The 16,845-nt window shown below is 47.2% G+C and overlaps 1 protein-coding gene across 2 annotated transcripts in view; it reads left to right on the forward strand.

Moving 5' to 3' along the window:
• The first annotated feature begins 4,497 nt into the window (after positions 1-4,497).
• VPS26C (VPS26 endosomal protein sorting factor C) overlaps positions 4,498-16,845 on the forward strand; it is a 51,109-nt gene continuing 38,761 nt past the window's right edge. Inside the window, exon 1 of one of the 2 annotated variants that reach the window (XM_077765452.1) lies at positions 4,498-4,633. In XM_077765452.1, the coding sequence (XP_077621578.1) occupies positions 4,577-4,633 (57 nt within the window). In that variant the 5' untranslated portion in view covers positions 4,498-4,576. The remainder of the gene's footprint in view (positions 4,634-16,845) is intronic. The other variant, XM_077765450.1, reaches the window with a different exon arrangement.

The following is a 16,845-nucleotide window of genomic DNA, read 5'->3' on the forward strand; positions in this document are numbered from 1 at the left end:
AATTCACATGGTGAAGTCCTTACCCCCAGAACCTCAGAACGTGATTATATTTGGAAATAGGGTCTTTACAGAGATAACCAAGTCAAAATGAGGTCATTAGTTTGGGCTCTATTCCAATATGACTGTGTTCTTACAAAAAGGGAATACCTAGGGGCGTCTGGGGGGCTCAGTCGGTTAAGCAGGCAACTTCAGCTCAGGTCAAGATCTCATGGTTCGTGAGTTCGATCCCAACATCAGGCTCTGTGCTGACAGCTAAGAGTCTGGAGCCTGCTTTGGAGTCTGTGTCTCCATCTCTCTCTGTCCCTCTCTGGCTCATGCCCTGTCTCTGTCTCTCAAAATAAATAAAAACATTTTTAAAAAGGTAGGGGGACACTTGGAGACAGATGCCCATGTGGGGAGAATGCCAGGTGACAGTGAAGACACATAAAGGTAATGCAGTGTAAGGAGCTGCAGAGGAAGACCACCATCTGCAAGCCAGGGAGAGACGCCTGGAGCAGAACCTTGCCTCACAGCCATTGGAAGGAACTCACCCCGCTGACATCTTGTTTTCAGGCCTCAGTCTCCAGAACCAAACAAGAGAGAATAATGTGTTGTTCTCAGCTGCCTATCAGCAGTACTTTGTGACGGCAGCAACAGTAAGCTAATGTGCCAGATGATTCTCCCACGGCCTTTACAGTGTGTGCCTTCACTATCAAGTTCTCTCAAATCGCCTCTGACTGGAAGTTGAACTCCTGCTTGACTCTCACATTTGATCGGCAGTTCTTTGCCTCGTCTTTTCATTAAGACCCTGTGTCCCCTGCACTGAGTCCAACATTTGCCATGTGCACATATGTAGCATGGTGAATGGTGACTGCGTCAGAGCTCTGGGTCAAAATGGGTGGCTGCCACTCAGCTGCTACGTGACTTTGGGCGAGTCCATTAATTTTTCCCTTTTGTAAGGTGAGGGAGTGATGAGTCATAATTGTACTTATTAAAATATTTCAAGTGCTTAGAACAGTGCCTGGCCCACAGCAAGTCCTTTATATATATGTGAGTTGTTATGAATCACTTTATAAGGAAAGCACTGAGATCATTTTACAGAGGCTCCGAGAGGTTCAGTCAGGAGGTTGGCGTGACAGGATTGTTGCAGGCTAGGTTGCCAAGGGGCAGGACCTGAGATGGAGATTAATGTCCAGGAAATATATTAGGGAGGATTCTCCAGATCAACAGGTGTGTTGTGGGTGGGGTGGGGGGTGAGGCAAGCAGGGTTGGGTTGGGCAGAAGGAAAAGTTTAATATGATGCAATCACAGGAAGGCTCCCCAGCCAATGGGAGCAGAGTGCTTTAAAATACGTCCACAAATTCTCTGATGCTCCCTTCCAAAGGAGCCAAATTTCCCTTCCCTTGGGTGTGGGGTGGAATTAGTGACTCTCTTCTAATGAACAAAGGAAAAGTAAATGTGAGAGTTCAGAGCTTAGGCCACAGAAGGCACTGAAGAGCTCCCTGTCTGTTCTTCTTGTGGGACTGCCTGGTCTGGGAGAAGTTAGCCGCCATGCTGTGAGGACCCTCAAGCAGCCTGTGGAGAGTCCCACGTGGTGAGGAACTGAGGCCTCCAGGCCATAGCCACGTAAGGGCGCCATCTTGGAAGTGTATTCTCCAGTCCAGTCTAGCCTTCAGAGGACTGTGGACTTGGCTGTGACCACCTGAGACCTTGAGCCAAAACTACCCGGTGAAGTTGCTCCTGAGTTCCTGACTCACAGACACTATGAGTTCAAAAATGTTTGTTGTATTAAACTGCTAAATGTTGGAGGCAATTTATTACACAGAAATAGATAATGGTTAGAGGGAGCTTGGGAACTGACTTGTCCTTCAGAGTTGTTCCAAACTGATTGAGGGGAAGAGGTCTTTATACCCTAAATTGAGTAGTCATTAGATGTGGGCTGTCCGCCCCNTCTGTTCTCCTCTGTCTGCACCTCCCCCCCATTCCTTCCCCCTACCCAAAGGACCATGACTTTGGGCAATGCAGTTTTCCTCAGCTAAAGGCAAGTTTTAAAGAGTGACTTTAGCTGACAACTCTTGAGAGCAACCCTCAGCAGCTCAGGAACATGTCCCTCAGTCCTAAAAGGTCTGGATGGAGCATCACAGCCTCCACTAAAAGATGTTTAGTGGGACCTCTCCTACGGTGCCAGAATGGGCAATAGGCTCACAGCTCAAACGAGCATAGTGGCCCATCTTCCAACCAAAGGTGCCTACAACTGGAGGCAGACACTTTCCCCGGGTCTTAATAAAGAGCTGCAGTCAAGCCCTACTTCCACCAAATAGTTCCTCAATCCTCAGTCTGCACCGGGAAGGAGAGAAAGGAATAGAAGGAGGCAGTCGGGCTTGTGGAGAGTGCGGTGTTTCTGGTGGGAAGTGATACAGAGGGAGAGGCTGCAAGGTAATCGCTCATTGGTATTGGTGGGGCCTACTGGAAGGAGAGGCTGGTCTTCCATTGACTCTTAGCAGATCTGTCTGGTCAACATTGTTGCTGATTTATTCCTGCCTGCATTTCAGGAGGGAGCAAGAAGAGAGACTGGCAGGGTGGAGAAGAGAAGCCTTGGGGCAGCTTCCAGTCCAGCCCTTTTGTGTGGCAAGGATGTGTATTTCTCGCGAGTCATGTGGACTCTGTGGGGAGATAAGTGGTCTTGAGCCACCTCTCTGAACCCTCACGAAGAGGCTGGGTGTTCCACAGGGTGCTGGCACGGGGGTGATAAGAAAATACTGAGGTGGAGACACATCTCCCATGGACACGTAAGGGAGGGAGAAGGCCTGGTATGTGCCCCATTAAAGGAGTTTTGAACAAGGGCCAGTTATCCAGACAAGCAGGAGTCAATTAAGAGAGAACACTGGCAATGGCCAGTTAAGAGATGCTTGCCTCACCACAGAAGCAGCCAGGCCTGGAAGAGGTCGCCGAAGAAGTGTCTGAGAGCCAGAACCATGGCTTGCACCTCCCCCCCCCAACCCCAACTAAGGATCTGGGCTCCCACTTGTCATGAAATGGGCACTTAGACAAGCTCTGATTTTTAGGAACTGGAACTGACCGGACAGGAGTATGGCCTGAGGTGTGGTTAAGGGATGGAGAAGGGATTCAAAAGAGAAGCGGCTGGAGAAGAATGGACTGTTTCATAAACGTGAAGCCATCACACAGGGCCCCAAAACGGATTCCACTGACAATTGCTGGAACTAGAGCTCTTTGCTCTGCACCAGAATTCCATAAAAATTGTGTGCAACTTACAGACGAGTAAAACATGGCCTCGCCGACCTCAGGGAATAAGAAATGTTCTGTTGTAAAGTATAAAGCAGGTTTCCAGAAGCAGACCAGTCTAGAACGTGGATGTTTGTAAGAGGTTTCTTTTCCTGTTTCCCTGAATTGTCTGCGGAGATTTATAGTTCACCAGTTGGAAATGATGGGTGAGTCTAGTGAGGGATTCATTTCTTGAATTGCAAATAGACCAGCCTGTGATTATCAAGTCCCCGAGAAATTGTTTTAGAATTGCGGAGTTTGAGTTGCTGGAAGACACCCAAGAGAGGCGCTGAAACCAGAGACCTGAATTTCGGGAAATACCACCTTGTATCACCCTTCAAAAGCAACTGTAGCCATAGCACCATCACCGTCGTCCTATCAACTGCCTTAAATTCTCAAGAGGGAGGCACCGGTCACACGAAATCGCGAAATCGGTTTATGGAAAATTCCTAATGTAACCCTACAAATAACGCACGTTAAAAAACATCAGAACTCAAGAATTTAAGAACAAAAAGCACTTCTTCACCGCATTGCCAAAATAACGAAATGCTACCTGCTTGCTTATTGGCAAAGTCCGTGTTTAAAACATCTACAAGGAGTTTTATTTGTCAAGGCAGTACGACGCCTACCACTGCCCCGCTGCCCCGCCTGGAGGCCTCTCTCCCCCAACCCAATACAAGGTCTCGTGTTTGGTTCGGGCGGCGGCGGCCGGGAACGAAAAGGAAGGGACTGGGCAGGTCCGCGTCGGCTCCGAGGTTCTCATCGGCGCGCGCCGCCGGCACCCTGCGCACCGACATGAACACTCAGCACCCNGGGGAGGACTAGAAACGACGAGAGGAGGGAGACTAGGGAGAGAACACGATTCCCAGTCATCACCACCTTCAGGCCGACGGAGCGAGGCGCCCCTGAGCCGCACAGCCTGACGGGAACTTCGCTTACCCCGCAGAGGCAGGGCCCGCGCGACGCGACCTCGGCCCCGCCCCCTACCGCGGGGCACGCCGGGAGAGAGCCGTTTTGGAGGGTATTTCCGGTGTTCAGACCGTCTTTGCGGAAAGGGTGGGGCCGGCCTGGCCCGCCCCTCACGCCCAGCAGGGGCGGGGTGAAGAGTGACAGCCCCTCTGCCCGCGCTAAGGCCCGCCTCTGCACCGGAAAAAGGAAGGCGGGGGAGTCGATCCCGGGTAGCGCGCGAGGTCTCCTGAAGCTACTGCAGGCGGCGAGGGAAAAGGGGCGGGGCCCGGGTCGGAGGGGCGGGGCGACTAGCCTTGCACTCGGGTCACGCGCGGCCGGAAGTGCTGCCGGACGCGGAATAGTCGAAATGGGGACCTCCCTGGACATTAAGATTAAGAGGGCGAACAAGGTTTATCACGCCGGGGTAAGTAGGGCGGGCGAACCTGCAGGTCCCGTCGTCTGCGGGGCCCCGCGCACTTCTGGGTGTGCCTGGGCGGGGCCGAGCGCTCCGCCAGGTGTGTCCCCGCCAGCTGTGTGTCCCCGCCCGCTGTATGTCCCCTGCTTGCTCCGCAGCCCTACGGAGGCCCCCGGGCGGAGTCGTCACCGCGTCCGCTGGGCCTGCGAGCCGGAGGGGCCGGCGCCCGGGCGGCAGCGTTAACCGTCCAGCCCTGTGAGCATCCGGCTCGGCCTCGGTCCGTGAGCTTGAGCCGTCCAGTGAGGGTGGAGGAGCTCGGTGACCACCTGTCCCCTTCCGTCACTCCAATTGTGACTGCAGGGGTCTTGCTGAACGAAAGGCAGAATTCACCTTGAAAGCAGAAATACGCACTTCAGGCCCCGGTCCACTCTTCACACCGTACAAAAGTTCCTCATTCCTCCGGCTTTATTCTTTGATCTACAGAAGGAATGGCATATTAAAATGCAAGTACGAAAAAATAAAAAATCTCAGTTATGGCATTAACAAGTCTTGTGCCTGCCATTCGCCACTTAATCTCCCCCAGAAATCCGTTGCCTTATTTGCAAAACGAGGACGATGTAGATTCTTGCAGCTCAACCCTACCCTGCAGTAGAATCGATCACCTTGGGAGTTTTAAAGTATGATTGCCACGGTCCCACTCCCAGAGATACCACTGACTGTAATGTGCAGCCAGTGTTAAAATCACAGCTAGCTCGCGCTGTGGAATAAAACAGTAGCGTTTGGTCACCTTAATGCAGAGCAGTCTCAAAAAGGATCAGAGACCAAGAAAAGATCATGAATAGATGCTAAACTCTGAGTGCAACACAACTGGGGAAACTTGATATTTACACAGACTCCAATGGTCACCTCCCAGATTATTAACGTCAAAGGGAAAAAGCTACCTTTATAATGGAGGAATCAGGTCATCAGGACTCAACAGCCAACGGTGAGCATCACCTCACTGTCACCACTAGTGACACTAACCCAGGTTTAGTTCTGGCATGATAATAAAGGGTCTGGCCTGATGGCACTGAAAAGCAAAAGCTCCTCTCTGTGATGTTCCTACCAAAAAGGTTCAACTTAGATCAGTTCATAAGGAAACAATCTGTCATTTCCAAATCAAGGAGCACTGTGAAACAATGGGCCTGGATTCTTCAAAAGTGTGAATCTCCTGAAAAGGAATTTTTTCTAGATTAAAAGAGGCTGCAAAGATAAGACTACTAAATACAATGCGTAATTCCTGATAAATACATTTGGACATGGACTATACAAAAAATAATTTTGTATTCATGTTCAATTTCCCGAGTGTGTATTTGTATTTTGGCTGTGTGGGAGAATGATCCACATACTGAAGTATTTAGGAGTAAAGTATGGCAATAACTAGATTTTAAATATTCCACCCACAAATTGTGCATGCATGTGAGGAGGAGAGAGAGAACAAATGGGGAAATGTGTTAATAATTGAGGACTCTAATTGAGTCTCCCTTGTATTCTTTTTTAATAATAATTTTATTGAGATGTAATTCAAATACCATAAAATTTACCCATTTAAGGTATAGAATTCAGTGGTTTTAGTATATTCACAGCGTTGGGCGAGTAATCCCCGCCATCCAATTTTACAACATTTTGATCCACCCAAAAAGAAACCCTTCACCCATTAGCCGATACTCCTCAGTCCCCACTACATCTCAGCCCCTAGCAATCACAGATCTACTTTCTGTCTCCATGGACTTGCCTATTCTTGAAATTTCATATAAATGCATCATATAACATGTGAGCTTTCATGACTGGATTAATTCACTTAGCATGTTTTCAGTGTTCATACATGTAGCCTATATCAATCCATTTCTCGTTCCTTTTTACGGCTGAGTAGTATTCCATTGCGTGGATAGACCAGTTTTATTTACCCATTCATCTGTTGACAGACATTTAGGTTGTTTTCACACTTTGGCTTTTATGAAGAATGCTACTATGAACATTCTTGTACAAGTTTTTGTGTGAACATATTATATTTTCATTTCTCTTGGATATATACACAGAAGTGTGGAATTGTTGGGTAGTACAGTAATTTTATGTTTAACTTTTTGAAGACCACCAAACTTTTTGAAAGCACCAGGAATGCTCAACCGTGTGCGTCTGTGTTCGTTTCCCTTTTGTTTGTATTCTTACAATTCTTACAATGTGGCTTGGAAAGTCAAAATAAGAACTGAGGGCAGGCAGTGATAGGAGATTATACATTTTGCTTTTATTATCATTTCATTAAAAAGTCAGTACATCCTATTCAGAGACGTTGTGCCCGCTGAGATGTTTTCTGTGGTTTTTAAATAATGGCACAACTAATGACCAATGCATTTAGAAAAGCTGCAAGAAATGAAATGGTGAAGTTGCTGCAGCCAGAAGTCTTACACTCGCAGTGGCAGGGTTGAAGGTGGTATCCGCTATGCCCAGCCACAAGTGCGCATCCCTTGGTGCCATTAATGGGAATAGCATCTGTAGTTGCTGGCTTATGGCAGTGTTTCTTTTTTTAATTTAATTTAAAATGTTTTAACTTTTATTTGTTTTGAGAGAGAGAGAGCCCCTGTGTGTGTGCACGTGGGAGAGGGGCAGAGAGACAGGGAAAGAATCCCAAGCAAGCGCCACACGATCAGCACAGATGACACAGGGCTCGAACCCACGAACTGCAAGATCATGACTGGAGCTGAAGTTGGACGTTGAACTGACTGAGCCACTCAGGTGCCCCAATGATTGTTTCTTACTCTTGCGTTGGGAGACCTTACTCAGTGATTATAAGAGTAAAATCAAGGTAACTTCTCCTAAATAGATGGTTGCTGTATATTCTCTTAGAAGCCAAAGGAAAAAAAAAAGTTACTAAACCGGTCAGTCTAATCAGCCAACAAAAGTATGTATCTGGACATAGGTGCCTGTGACACAGATGTCCGACTCCGTGATCTGTGATTTGGCGTAGGTGGGGTACGTGGCCAGCACTGCCGTGGCGGCCTCCTCAGCTCCAGCTGCAGGACTCCTGCTGGCCAGTTGCTTGATGGCCTCAGTGCCCGTGGACTGTGCGTGTTTCCAGCATAGTTCGTGCTATGGTTGTGCAAGGCGTGGCCTCTCTTTCCCACTCTTACTGGCTGTGAGCGGAACTAATAACATACAAGTGTTCAATATTCTGTACACATGTCAACAGCGTTGGTAAAGGTTCCGTTACTGAAGATTTACTCCTCGATGGGTCACCAGAGCACCGTTCCTGTAATTGTCATAGATTGGTTGACGTGGCTGCCACCTCTGTTAGCCCGATCCTTAGGTCATAAGTGTTGTTATACATGGGAAGCCTGTTTGCCTATGTCACCACGTAAAGCAGTCCTCTGTTCCACTCAGAGGCACGTGGTAAGCACTGCTATCTTTGTGTTAGCCAGGCTGCATCGCTGTGTTTTACTGATGAGGAAACTGAGGCCTAAGCAGGTTGAGACACTTGCCCAAGGTTACCCAACTCGTGACAGCCTGGATACCAGCTCAGGCCAGTCAGCTCTGCCCATCCAGCAATCTTGCTAATACCTCCTCCCTAAGAGTGACCATTTTTGTGCAACATGGATGAATTTATAATATAGAAAGAGTTGTTATTAATTTCTTAAGAGTGCTGCAAATAGCACTATAATATTTACATTTTAAAAACCATGACGCCTGGGTGGCTCAGTTGGTTAAGCGTCTGACTCTTGATTTCAGCTCAGGTCATGATCTCACGTTTTGTTAAATCGAGTTTGGGATTCTTTCTCTCCCTCTCTGCCCCTCCCCTGCTAGCTCTTTTTCTCATTCTCTCTCTTAAAATAAGTAAATAAACTTTAAAATAAAAAATAGAGGGGCGCCTGGGTGGCTCAGTGGGTTAAGCGTCTGACTTCGGCTCAGGTCATGATCTCATGGTTCGTGGGTTCGAGCCCGGCAGTCGGGCTCTGTGCTGACAGCTCAGAGCCTGGAGCCTGTCTTTGGATTCTGTGTCTCCCTCTCTCTCTGACCCTCCCCTGCTCACACTGTCTCTCTCTCTCTCTCTCTCTCTCTATCTCAGAAATAAATTTTAAAAAAACATTAAAAAGAATAAAATAAAAAATAGAGGCACCTGGGTGGCTCAGTTGGTTAAGTGTCCGACTCTTGATTTTGGCTCAGGTCATGATCTCATGGTTCATGAGTTTGAGCCCTGCATTAGGCTCTGTGCTGACAGTGTGGAGTTAGCTTGGGATCTCTCTCTTTCCCTCTCTTTCTGCCCCTACCCTGCTTGCTCTCTCTCGCTCGTTCTCTCAAAATAAATAAATAAAAAGATAAAAAATAAAAAATAAATCAGAACCTCTCCCCTACCCTTAACCCATGGAAACTACAGATTTGTTAAAAAAAATAATAATCAAAACAAAACAAAAACTATGACTTCTACTCAGAAAAATGTACTGAGTCTGTGCCTGTGCTTTTCAGTATTTTAGTTATTATGAAAGCATTTGAAAATGACTTTGATTCTGTGGATACCAGAGAACCTAAGTTACCTTGGGTTTAAAATTGGCGTTCGGGTTCTTTTCTAGAAAAAAGTGCTAACTGACAAAATGATGGACTTTAAGAACAGTCACAGTTGAATCATTTAAAAAAATACAAATGTAACACATGCCATGTTGACAAGTGAACATTTTACAGAAGGCTGCAGAGGGAAAAGTAAGTTCTTCCTCTTCTGTCCCCTTTTTCCGTACCCTGGAGGTGTCTGCTGATAGTTTACTATTCCAGGCATTGCCTGTGAGTAATAGGTGTACGTGTGTGTGCGCATGCACACACACACGCCCATACACAACTTGTTCTTTCTGCTTAACAGTGTTCCTTTATCTTGGCTACCTGTCCTTATCACCATATCCCCATTAGTCTCCTCTTTTTTTAAAAAACGTTTTATTTATTTCTGAGAGAGAGAGACAGCATGAGCAGGGGAGGGTCAGAGAGTGAGGGAGACACAGAATCCGAAACAGGCTCCAACAGGCTCTGAGCTGTCAGCACAGAGCCCAACGCAGGGCTTGAACCCACAAACTGTGAGATCATGACCTGAGCTGAAGTCAGACGCTTAACCAACTGAGCCACCCAGGCACCCCTCTCTCCTCCTTTTTTAGTTGTTATTTAATCTAAACAAATTTATTCAACCAGTGTCTGTTGATCTCATAAGGCTTGGAGATCATCGAGAGAGATGGGTAAATGTGTAAACAAAAGGTGATAAGGTGCTCAAATAGGAGCATCTGCTAGATGATAAGCACGATGTAGGGCCTGGACATTTCGGGCAGGCAGTAGGATCCGCTGGAGGTGGTGATGTTTGAACCTAGTTTTGAAGTTTAAGCACTGGTCTGGGGTCTCCATCCCCACCAGGCTCATTCATTCCCTCCAGAGGAACAGACACTGCGGCAAAGTGAACAAGAACCTGCAGACGTTTGCGAAGCAGCCTGAGTCCAGTACAAGGTTGCTTTTCCTGTTTCACAGGCTTTTCCGGTCACTTCTATAATCCCATTTGGCAGTAATTTTTTTCTTTTTAAAAGAGAGTGCATGAGCAGGGAAGAGGGGCAGAGGGAGAGAGTGCGAGAAAGAATCTTAAGCAAGCTCCATGCTCAGCACGGAACCCCGTGCGGGGCTTGATCCGACGACCTGGGATCACGACCTGAGCCAAAACTAAGAGTCGGATGGTCAACCGACTGAGCCACCCAGGTGCCCCTGCAGCAGTTTTTAAAGGGGATTTCACTTTATCATCTTTCCAAATATTTTTTTCTTGAATCGATTCTACTCTTTTCCTGTTGTTGTCTTTTATGTTCCTAACTTGCCTGCTTAGCTTATCAAATTAGAGCCTCCTTTAAAAAGGCTGACGTTCCTCTAAGGACTGCTTTAGTTGCGTCCCACAAGTCTTGATTTTAGAACCGCTCTGCCTACGTGCTGCCCAAAGATACTGCTCCAAAGGACCCTGCCAAGACTGCATGGAACAGCACCCTCACACTCTGTGCAGGGAACAGCACCCTCACCCTCTGTGCACAGAACAGCAGCCTCACCCTCCGTGAACAGAACAGCAGTTCACACTCCATGGACATGGGAAGGTCCCCGGATCACTCTATTGCCCTATCACACGAGATGTGACTTGTGGCGTTTTATAATTGTACTAACATATCTTCCAATGTCCCTTTGACACACGAATCGTATAGAAGTGTGTGTTTTCATTTCTGTTGTAAAATCAGTTCTCACTCATAGACTTCATAATTCTGAAATTGAAAATTTGAATTTTAGAAAATTCCTGATGAGAAGAGTACCTTGAACTGGAATGTGAGATCATGGTGGAGCCGAGGTGTCGGGTCCAGTGGTCAGGAAAAGCCTTAGTATCATGCGGTGTTTTCTATAATTCGTAGTAACCTATAAAACGTCAGCAACACATTTTATAGATACCTGTATCATCGCATCAGTTCAGCTTGTTGTAATTAATTTGTTCTTTGAATCTGCCTAACTACAATACTTTTGTTTATATTTATATACCTGGGCCCGCCACTACCTGCCTACTCAGTAGGCACTCAAAGACTTTACTAAATGATAGTTGAAGCCTTGCAACTAAATTCATAAAGCTAATAGTTATAGATGCATCGGTCAGAAAGGGAAAGCTATGGCTTTATAGGCATACTATAGATTTTCCTTTGTAATTACAAATAACACTCTAGGCATAAATTCTACACAGATGTTGGTAACATTCTTATCTTGGCATAGCCCCAGAGCTATGTGTGCACCCTCCCCATTACTTGTATTTGCTTTATATCGTTCTTATATTTTTTAAGGTTTCTTTGTTTATTTTGAGAGAGAACACATGTGTGAGTGTGAGCCGAGGGGAGGGCAAAGAAAAAAGGAGAGAGAATCCCATGTAGGCTCTGCACTGCACTGTGAGCACAGAGTCCGATGCAGGGCTCAGTCTCACAAACCATGAGATCATAACCTGAGCCTAAATCAAGAGTCGGACACTCAACCAACTGAGCCACTCAACCAACTGAGCGACCTAGGCACCCCTAGGGCAATCATTCTTAAAAGAATGATTCAAATAAGTATAGGAATGGAGACTTCCAAATTCCTATCAGTGTGATTCTCTTCTCTGTAATTCAGAAACAGAAAATAATAGAAAGTGGTCCAAAATTTGGTTTGTGTCTTCATCACAATTTACATAGCTCAGAGTGAGTAGAGCTTAGTGCCATTCCACTCTGAGAATTGTTCTCATTGAGTCCAGAAACTTGACTTGTGTTTCCCAAGCCCCATGTACAATGTAATCAGGAATATGATTTTTTTTAAATTCCCCAATTCCATATTTCCAGTGAATGTTCTGATATCCCATGAGAGCACGTAACTAAAATTGCTTTATAATAACACATACTAATATGGCCCTTTCCAACTCACAGACTTTTAATCCCTGCCAACACTGAAGAATGCCCTCATTTTATGGTTGAGAAGACTGAAGCCTAGAGAATTCAGTGACATACCAAGGGTACTGATCAGAGTAAATATTTGAAATCAGGTTTCTGTATGCCTTCTCTTCATTTTTAAGGTCTTAATTTTTCTCATCTGGAGGATGAAGCTGATACGTACTCAAAAGTGTTGTAAGATTAAATGACATGTTTTAAGACATTTACTGACCCTTAGTAGGGGCTCAAATGGTAGGTGTTGGTGTTGCTTTGTTTTTTGATAATGTCTGTTCACACAGAATTGCTGTCTCTGCCACGATGTTGATCATGAGGTTAGTACACCTTCCAAGTGGCGTACAAGTAGGTTTGTCTCAGACGCTTCTCAGATTGTCAGATGTCTCTTTACCGTCGACTTGGAGGAAGGAGGGCCAATGACCTAGCAGCCCCTATAGAGAGCCCAGCAGTTTCTGGCACTGAAAGCCAAGTGTAGTGTGGGTCTACTCCTCGCATGGGGCAGTACATGTGTTCTTGATCAAAAAGTTTGACTCCACTGCCTCGTAAATTACATTGTTTTCAGTGCACCAGAGAAGCTGATGGGTTGAAAGAACCTTTCAGTAAATCTTTTTGTAATATAAATGTGATTCATTTGTTTTTATAAATTCAGAATGTTTTACATTCCAAAATTCTGGCACATGTACTGATGAAAGTGGTACTGTTAAATAATGTGGTTGTGTGAAACGAAAATGAGAGCTTTGCTCTCCCGCATAGCCAGGTCACGATGATAAGGGATTTGTGCCAGTGCGCCCATTACGGTTACAAGAACCTCTAGAATTCCGTCTTGTCTTACTTGGCTTGCATGTAATTTCTTGTTAAAAAATTAAAGAGGGAAAATCCTGGATGTAACAGTTCATTATTATGAGGAAAACTTGCAAAACTAGAGCGGTATGGAAAAAGAGGCTCTTATTGTACTCTGTACTCCAGGATTCTTGATACACAAATGGTCAATTCTGGTGAATTCTGTTGCAAGTACTTCGGGTACAAAAATGTAGATCTTTGAGCCTGGAAGGATGAGGGATCCTAAGATCATTTGGGGGCGGTCCGAACCTTTTAGGAATCACTATCGTCTAAACTTTGAGTGGGGCTCCTCTCGAATAATCGAATGCTCCTCCAAAGGCCCTCTCCTGAATCGTAGCCTTACGTAATGCCTGAGAGGCATTTTCAGGATGACCCAAGCCTGTGTGAAAGCTGGGTGCAGTGGAATGATTCATGTAGTCCCCGAGCTGGTGTTGGTGACAGCAGGTTTTGTGCTGGCCTGGGCACTGGTAAAGCCGCTCTGGGTGTGCCGGTCTCTAGACCCGGCCGCGGCCCGACGAGTGTCAGCACGCAGGGCCAGGCCGCTCTGACTCCCGCAGGGTGCTGGCGTTTCCTCTGCCTTCCTCTGGATGCCAGTCCCCACTTCGGACCTCCTGACCTTGCATCATCTTGGATTCACTGGTGGAGCCAGCCACACCCTCCCCGTGGGCTCAGACCTGCATCTTTGCCTTGCCCTGCTTTCTGCTTCCTGCGGTGATGGTCCCCCAGCGCTGCAGAGCCAGTAGCATGGGCAGGTTTGGGGGAGATGGCACCTCTCTCCTCCTCTGTTCCCCCTCTTGACCCCTTTCCACTACTGCCCCAGCCTGAGTCGGCAGAGCCCCTCCGGGCTGTTCTACAGACTTCCAGTTGAGCTAACCCTCCCTATGGATGGATGGTCGCTGCGGTGTCTCCCTTACCTNCCGCTCACCCCCTCAGCTTTGAGCTGAGCGGACTCCCTGGCCGTTCCTTGCCCCATCCCTGGCTCCCCTCCTACTTCCATCACTCTTCCTGGACCTCTGCCCACCCTGCTTATCCGCTGCCCTTTGGGCACAAGCATTTTCTAGAAAAGTTGCAAGCTGAAGTCTGTTTTCTGTTTGCTTCCCACTTTAATTTCAGCTCCACTGTGGGTGTTCTTATTTTTTTTTTTTTAATTCTTTTTTCAATGTTTTATTTTTTCTGAGAGAGAGAGACAGCGTGAGCAGGGGACGGTCAGAGAGAGAGGGAGACCCAGAATCCTGGAGCTCAGGCTCCAGGCTCTGAGCTGTCAGCACAGAGCCCGATGTGGGGCCCGACGTGGGGCTCGAACTCATGAACTGTGAGCTCATGATCTGAGCCGAAGACAGACGTTTAACTGACTGAGCCACCCAGGCGCCCCATCACTGTGGGAGTTTTTAACCCCTTAGCTCTGAATATCTCTTCATCTCATTCAGTTCTTTTTTTTAAATCAAGTAGTCATTATACAAAAATCCAATTCTTTTAGTAGATAAATCCATGACCTCCCCCCACCCCCTCTTAGTTTTCTGGGCTTCAGCTTTTACTCAGAAGACGGTCACTTGGGGCTACTGGGCGGGTGGGCTGACCGGTTTCCCCTCCCCGTGAGCACCGAAGGCTGGGGAGTTGCGGAAGAGCATTATTGACAGATTAGAAACTGAGAGTCTTATGCCAACAAGAAAAGGACAGTGTCCTGAAGCTCGGAAATAAACGTTGTCCTCTGGATGGATAGTTTAAGGCGACACCAGGCATCCAGTGGCGTGCTTGGAAGCCACGGGGATTCCCGTGTGTGGCTGGAGATCCAGGGTGTTGGGCCCCGTGGCGTGCTGGGCATTGTTGCTTTCTGGCCGTGGGGTTCTGGGTCCTTTCAGACGCTTTCCACACAGACAGGTAAAAGATTCCATTTTTGTGAAAGACCTTTGTGATGTGAAGACTTCTGTCAGTGTCGCTTATTACCCCTACCTGCACGCAACACTTTCTGGACACAGTTTTGTGGGGAGCAACCCTTAAAAAGACTGCTTTGGTCTTGTGGCGTCCGTATTGAAGAGAAGAAAGTCTCCCTCCTTACTCACAGGTAGAAGAAAATTCAGGCTCAGAGCAACAGTGCTTTTCTTAAGGCGATGGAAGATCTGTGTTACCTTCCATCTCAAAAACGAAAGGGAGTGTTTCCTTATGAACAGCTCAAGAAAATGAACAACATCGTTTAGGATAAAGATTTTCCCCCCAAAATGTAAGCCATGAAACTCTTATATTAAATAAAATCTCGTGTAGACCTCTAACATACCCATTTTTGTAAGTGTATGTTTTATAAGCCTATAAAGTCAGAGCTTTTCCCTCGGAGGCGGTTTCCCCCTGCCTTCCCTGACTCGTCCTCAGACCCCAGAGTGGCTGCCGAGGCGTCCGCATAGGCCTAGGGCACAGTGGTTCATGGCTTGAAAAGTACGGGTGGTGCAATGTAATTAATGGCTGGCCGCGGCCAACAAGGCTGAAGTTTTTTTATGCCAAAACTTGAAATTCAAGCTCTGTTAACTTTCACAAATAATCCAGTGGGTGCAACCAGGCTTAAAGCATTGTGCTTTCAATCACTGGAGCATTTAAATAAATTTAAAAAGAAAAAGTAGCTTCCTGTCCACACAGATTACAGACCCACCGTTGTTGATGAGTCTTCTGCCCGTTTCCACCTTGACAACCTGCCCACCTGGGGTTCCTGGGCCAGTAGTCCCGGCAGAAGCCGGTGCGGTCTGGCCATCTTCCCCATCGTTCTCGCTACCGGTGATCGAACTTGCCGTGGGAAGAGCGGTGTGAGATCGGCAGTGGCCTTTCACTCTCGCTGGGAACCTGAACCTGGTCATGCTCTCCTGACCCTGGATCCTGATGCCCAGGAAGAGCTTGCCTCCGAGAAGCTGCGGGCTCCCGCCAGCTGTCCTGGCTGTCGGGCAGGTTCTCCCCGTGTCCGGCACCGGCACATGCGCTGCCTCCTGATGGCTGGGCTCCGTTCGTCCCCACCGCCCCGCCCTCCGTGCTGACGTGCTTCTTTATGCGTATGGTTTTCTGTCACACACCTGGCATGATGTCAGCCAAAAATCGGCCCTTCCTCTGTTTCTCTCTCAAAAAAATAAGTAAACTAAAAAAAAAAAAAATAGANTGTAGTAGTGTTAATTAGGCCATACATTACAGATCTTCCAAAAAACGTTCTATCTGTAAATTTTTAAAAAGTCTATGTTTTCCCTTGCTAAGAAATAAGGCAGAGGAAGGAGTGCCAAATGAGAAGTAACCTTCCCTGTCCCCCTCCTTCACTGCCCCATAAGCGCTCCCAAGAATTNCGGGCCCAGGCTCTGCTTTGGACTTGATGGTACACCGTTCTCATTCCTATGTGAGTTCACGCTGACCGGGGTTCCGTTTGGGGGCTTGTTGGAGTTATTCATTATGAAAGCGGGCTGGCTGTTCAGAGCATCTTCTTTGGCCAGCTCTCTGTATTGCACGGTCATGCCTTTGGCATCTAGTCAGGCCAGCTCCCAGCCTTCTGCAGTCAGAGCTCTCGAAACTCATGGTTTGTAGTCTGGGGTCTTTTCACGTTCACGTACGCCGGTAGTTCCAGACCCGTGTCCGCGTGCCCCACTTGCCATGCGTTCTGCTGCTCTTGAACTCTGAAATCCAGGAATCTCTATCAACTCATCACTTTGCTAGTATGTAGTATCCAAGCCCTGAAACCACACAGCACCCCAGATCCTAATGTAACACGCCTGCAACTGAAGCCTCCAGATTTACTTACGTTTGAATTTTTCACTTTTTGTGACTAGTATTGGCGATCTTTTGCCCCTTCCAAACTTTTCCTCAGTGGCTCAGATTCCTCTTTTCCAGACTCAAGAAAATCTCGGAACTGGAGATTTCAGACATCGGACAACTCCCGTG

Source organism: Crocuta crocuta, unplaced genomic scaffold (assembly GCF_008692635.1).
Source record: "Crocuta crocuta isolate KB4526 unplaced genomic scaffold, BGI_CrCroc_1.0 scaffold84, whole genome shotgun sequence".
NCBI classification, from domain to species: Eukaryota; Metazoa; Chordata; class Mammalia; order Carnivora; family Hyaenidae; genus Crocuta; species Crocuta crocuta.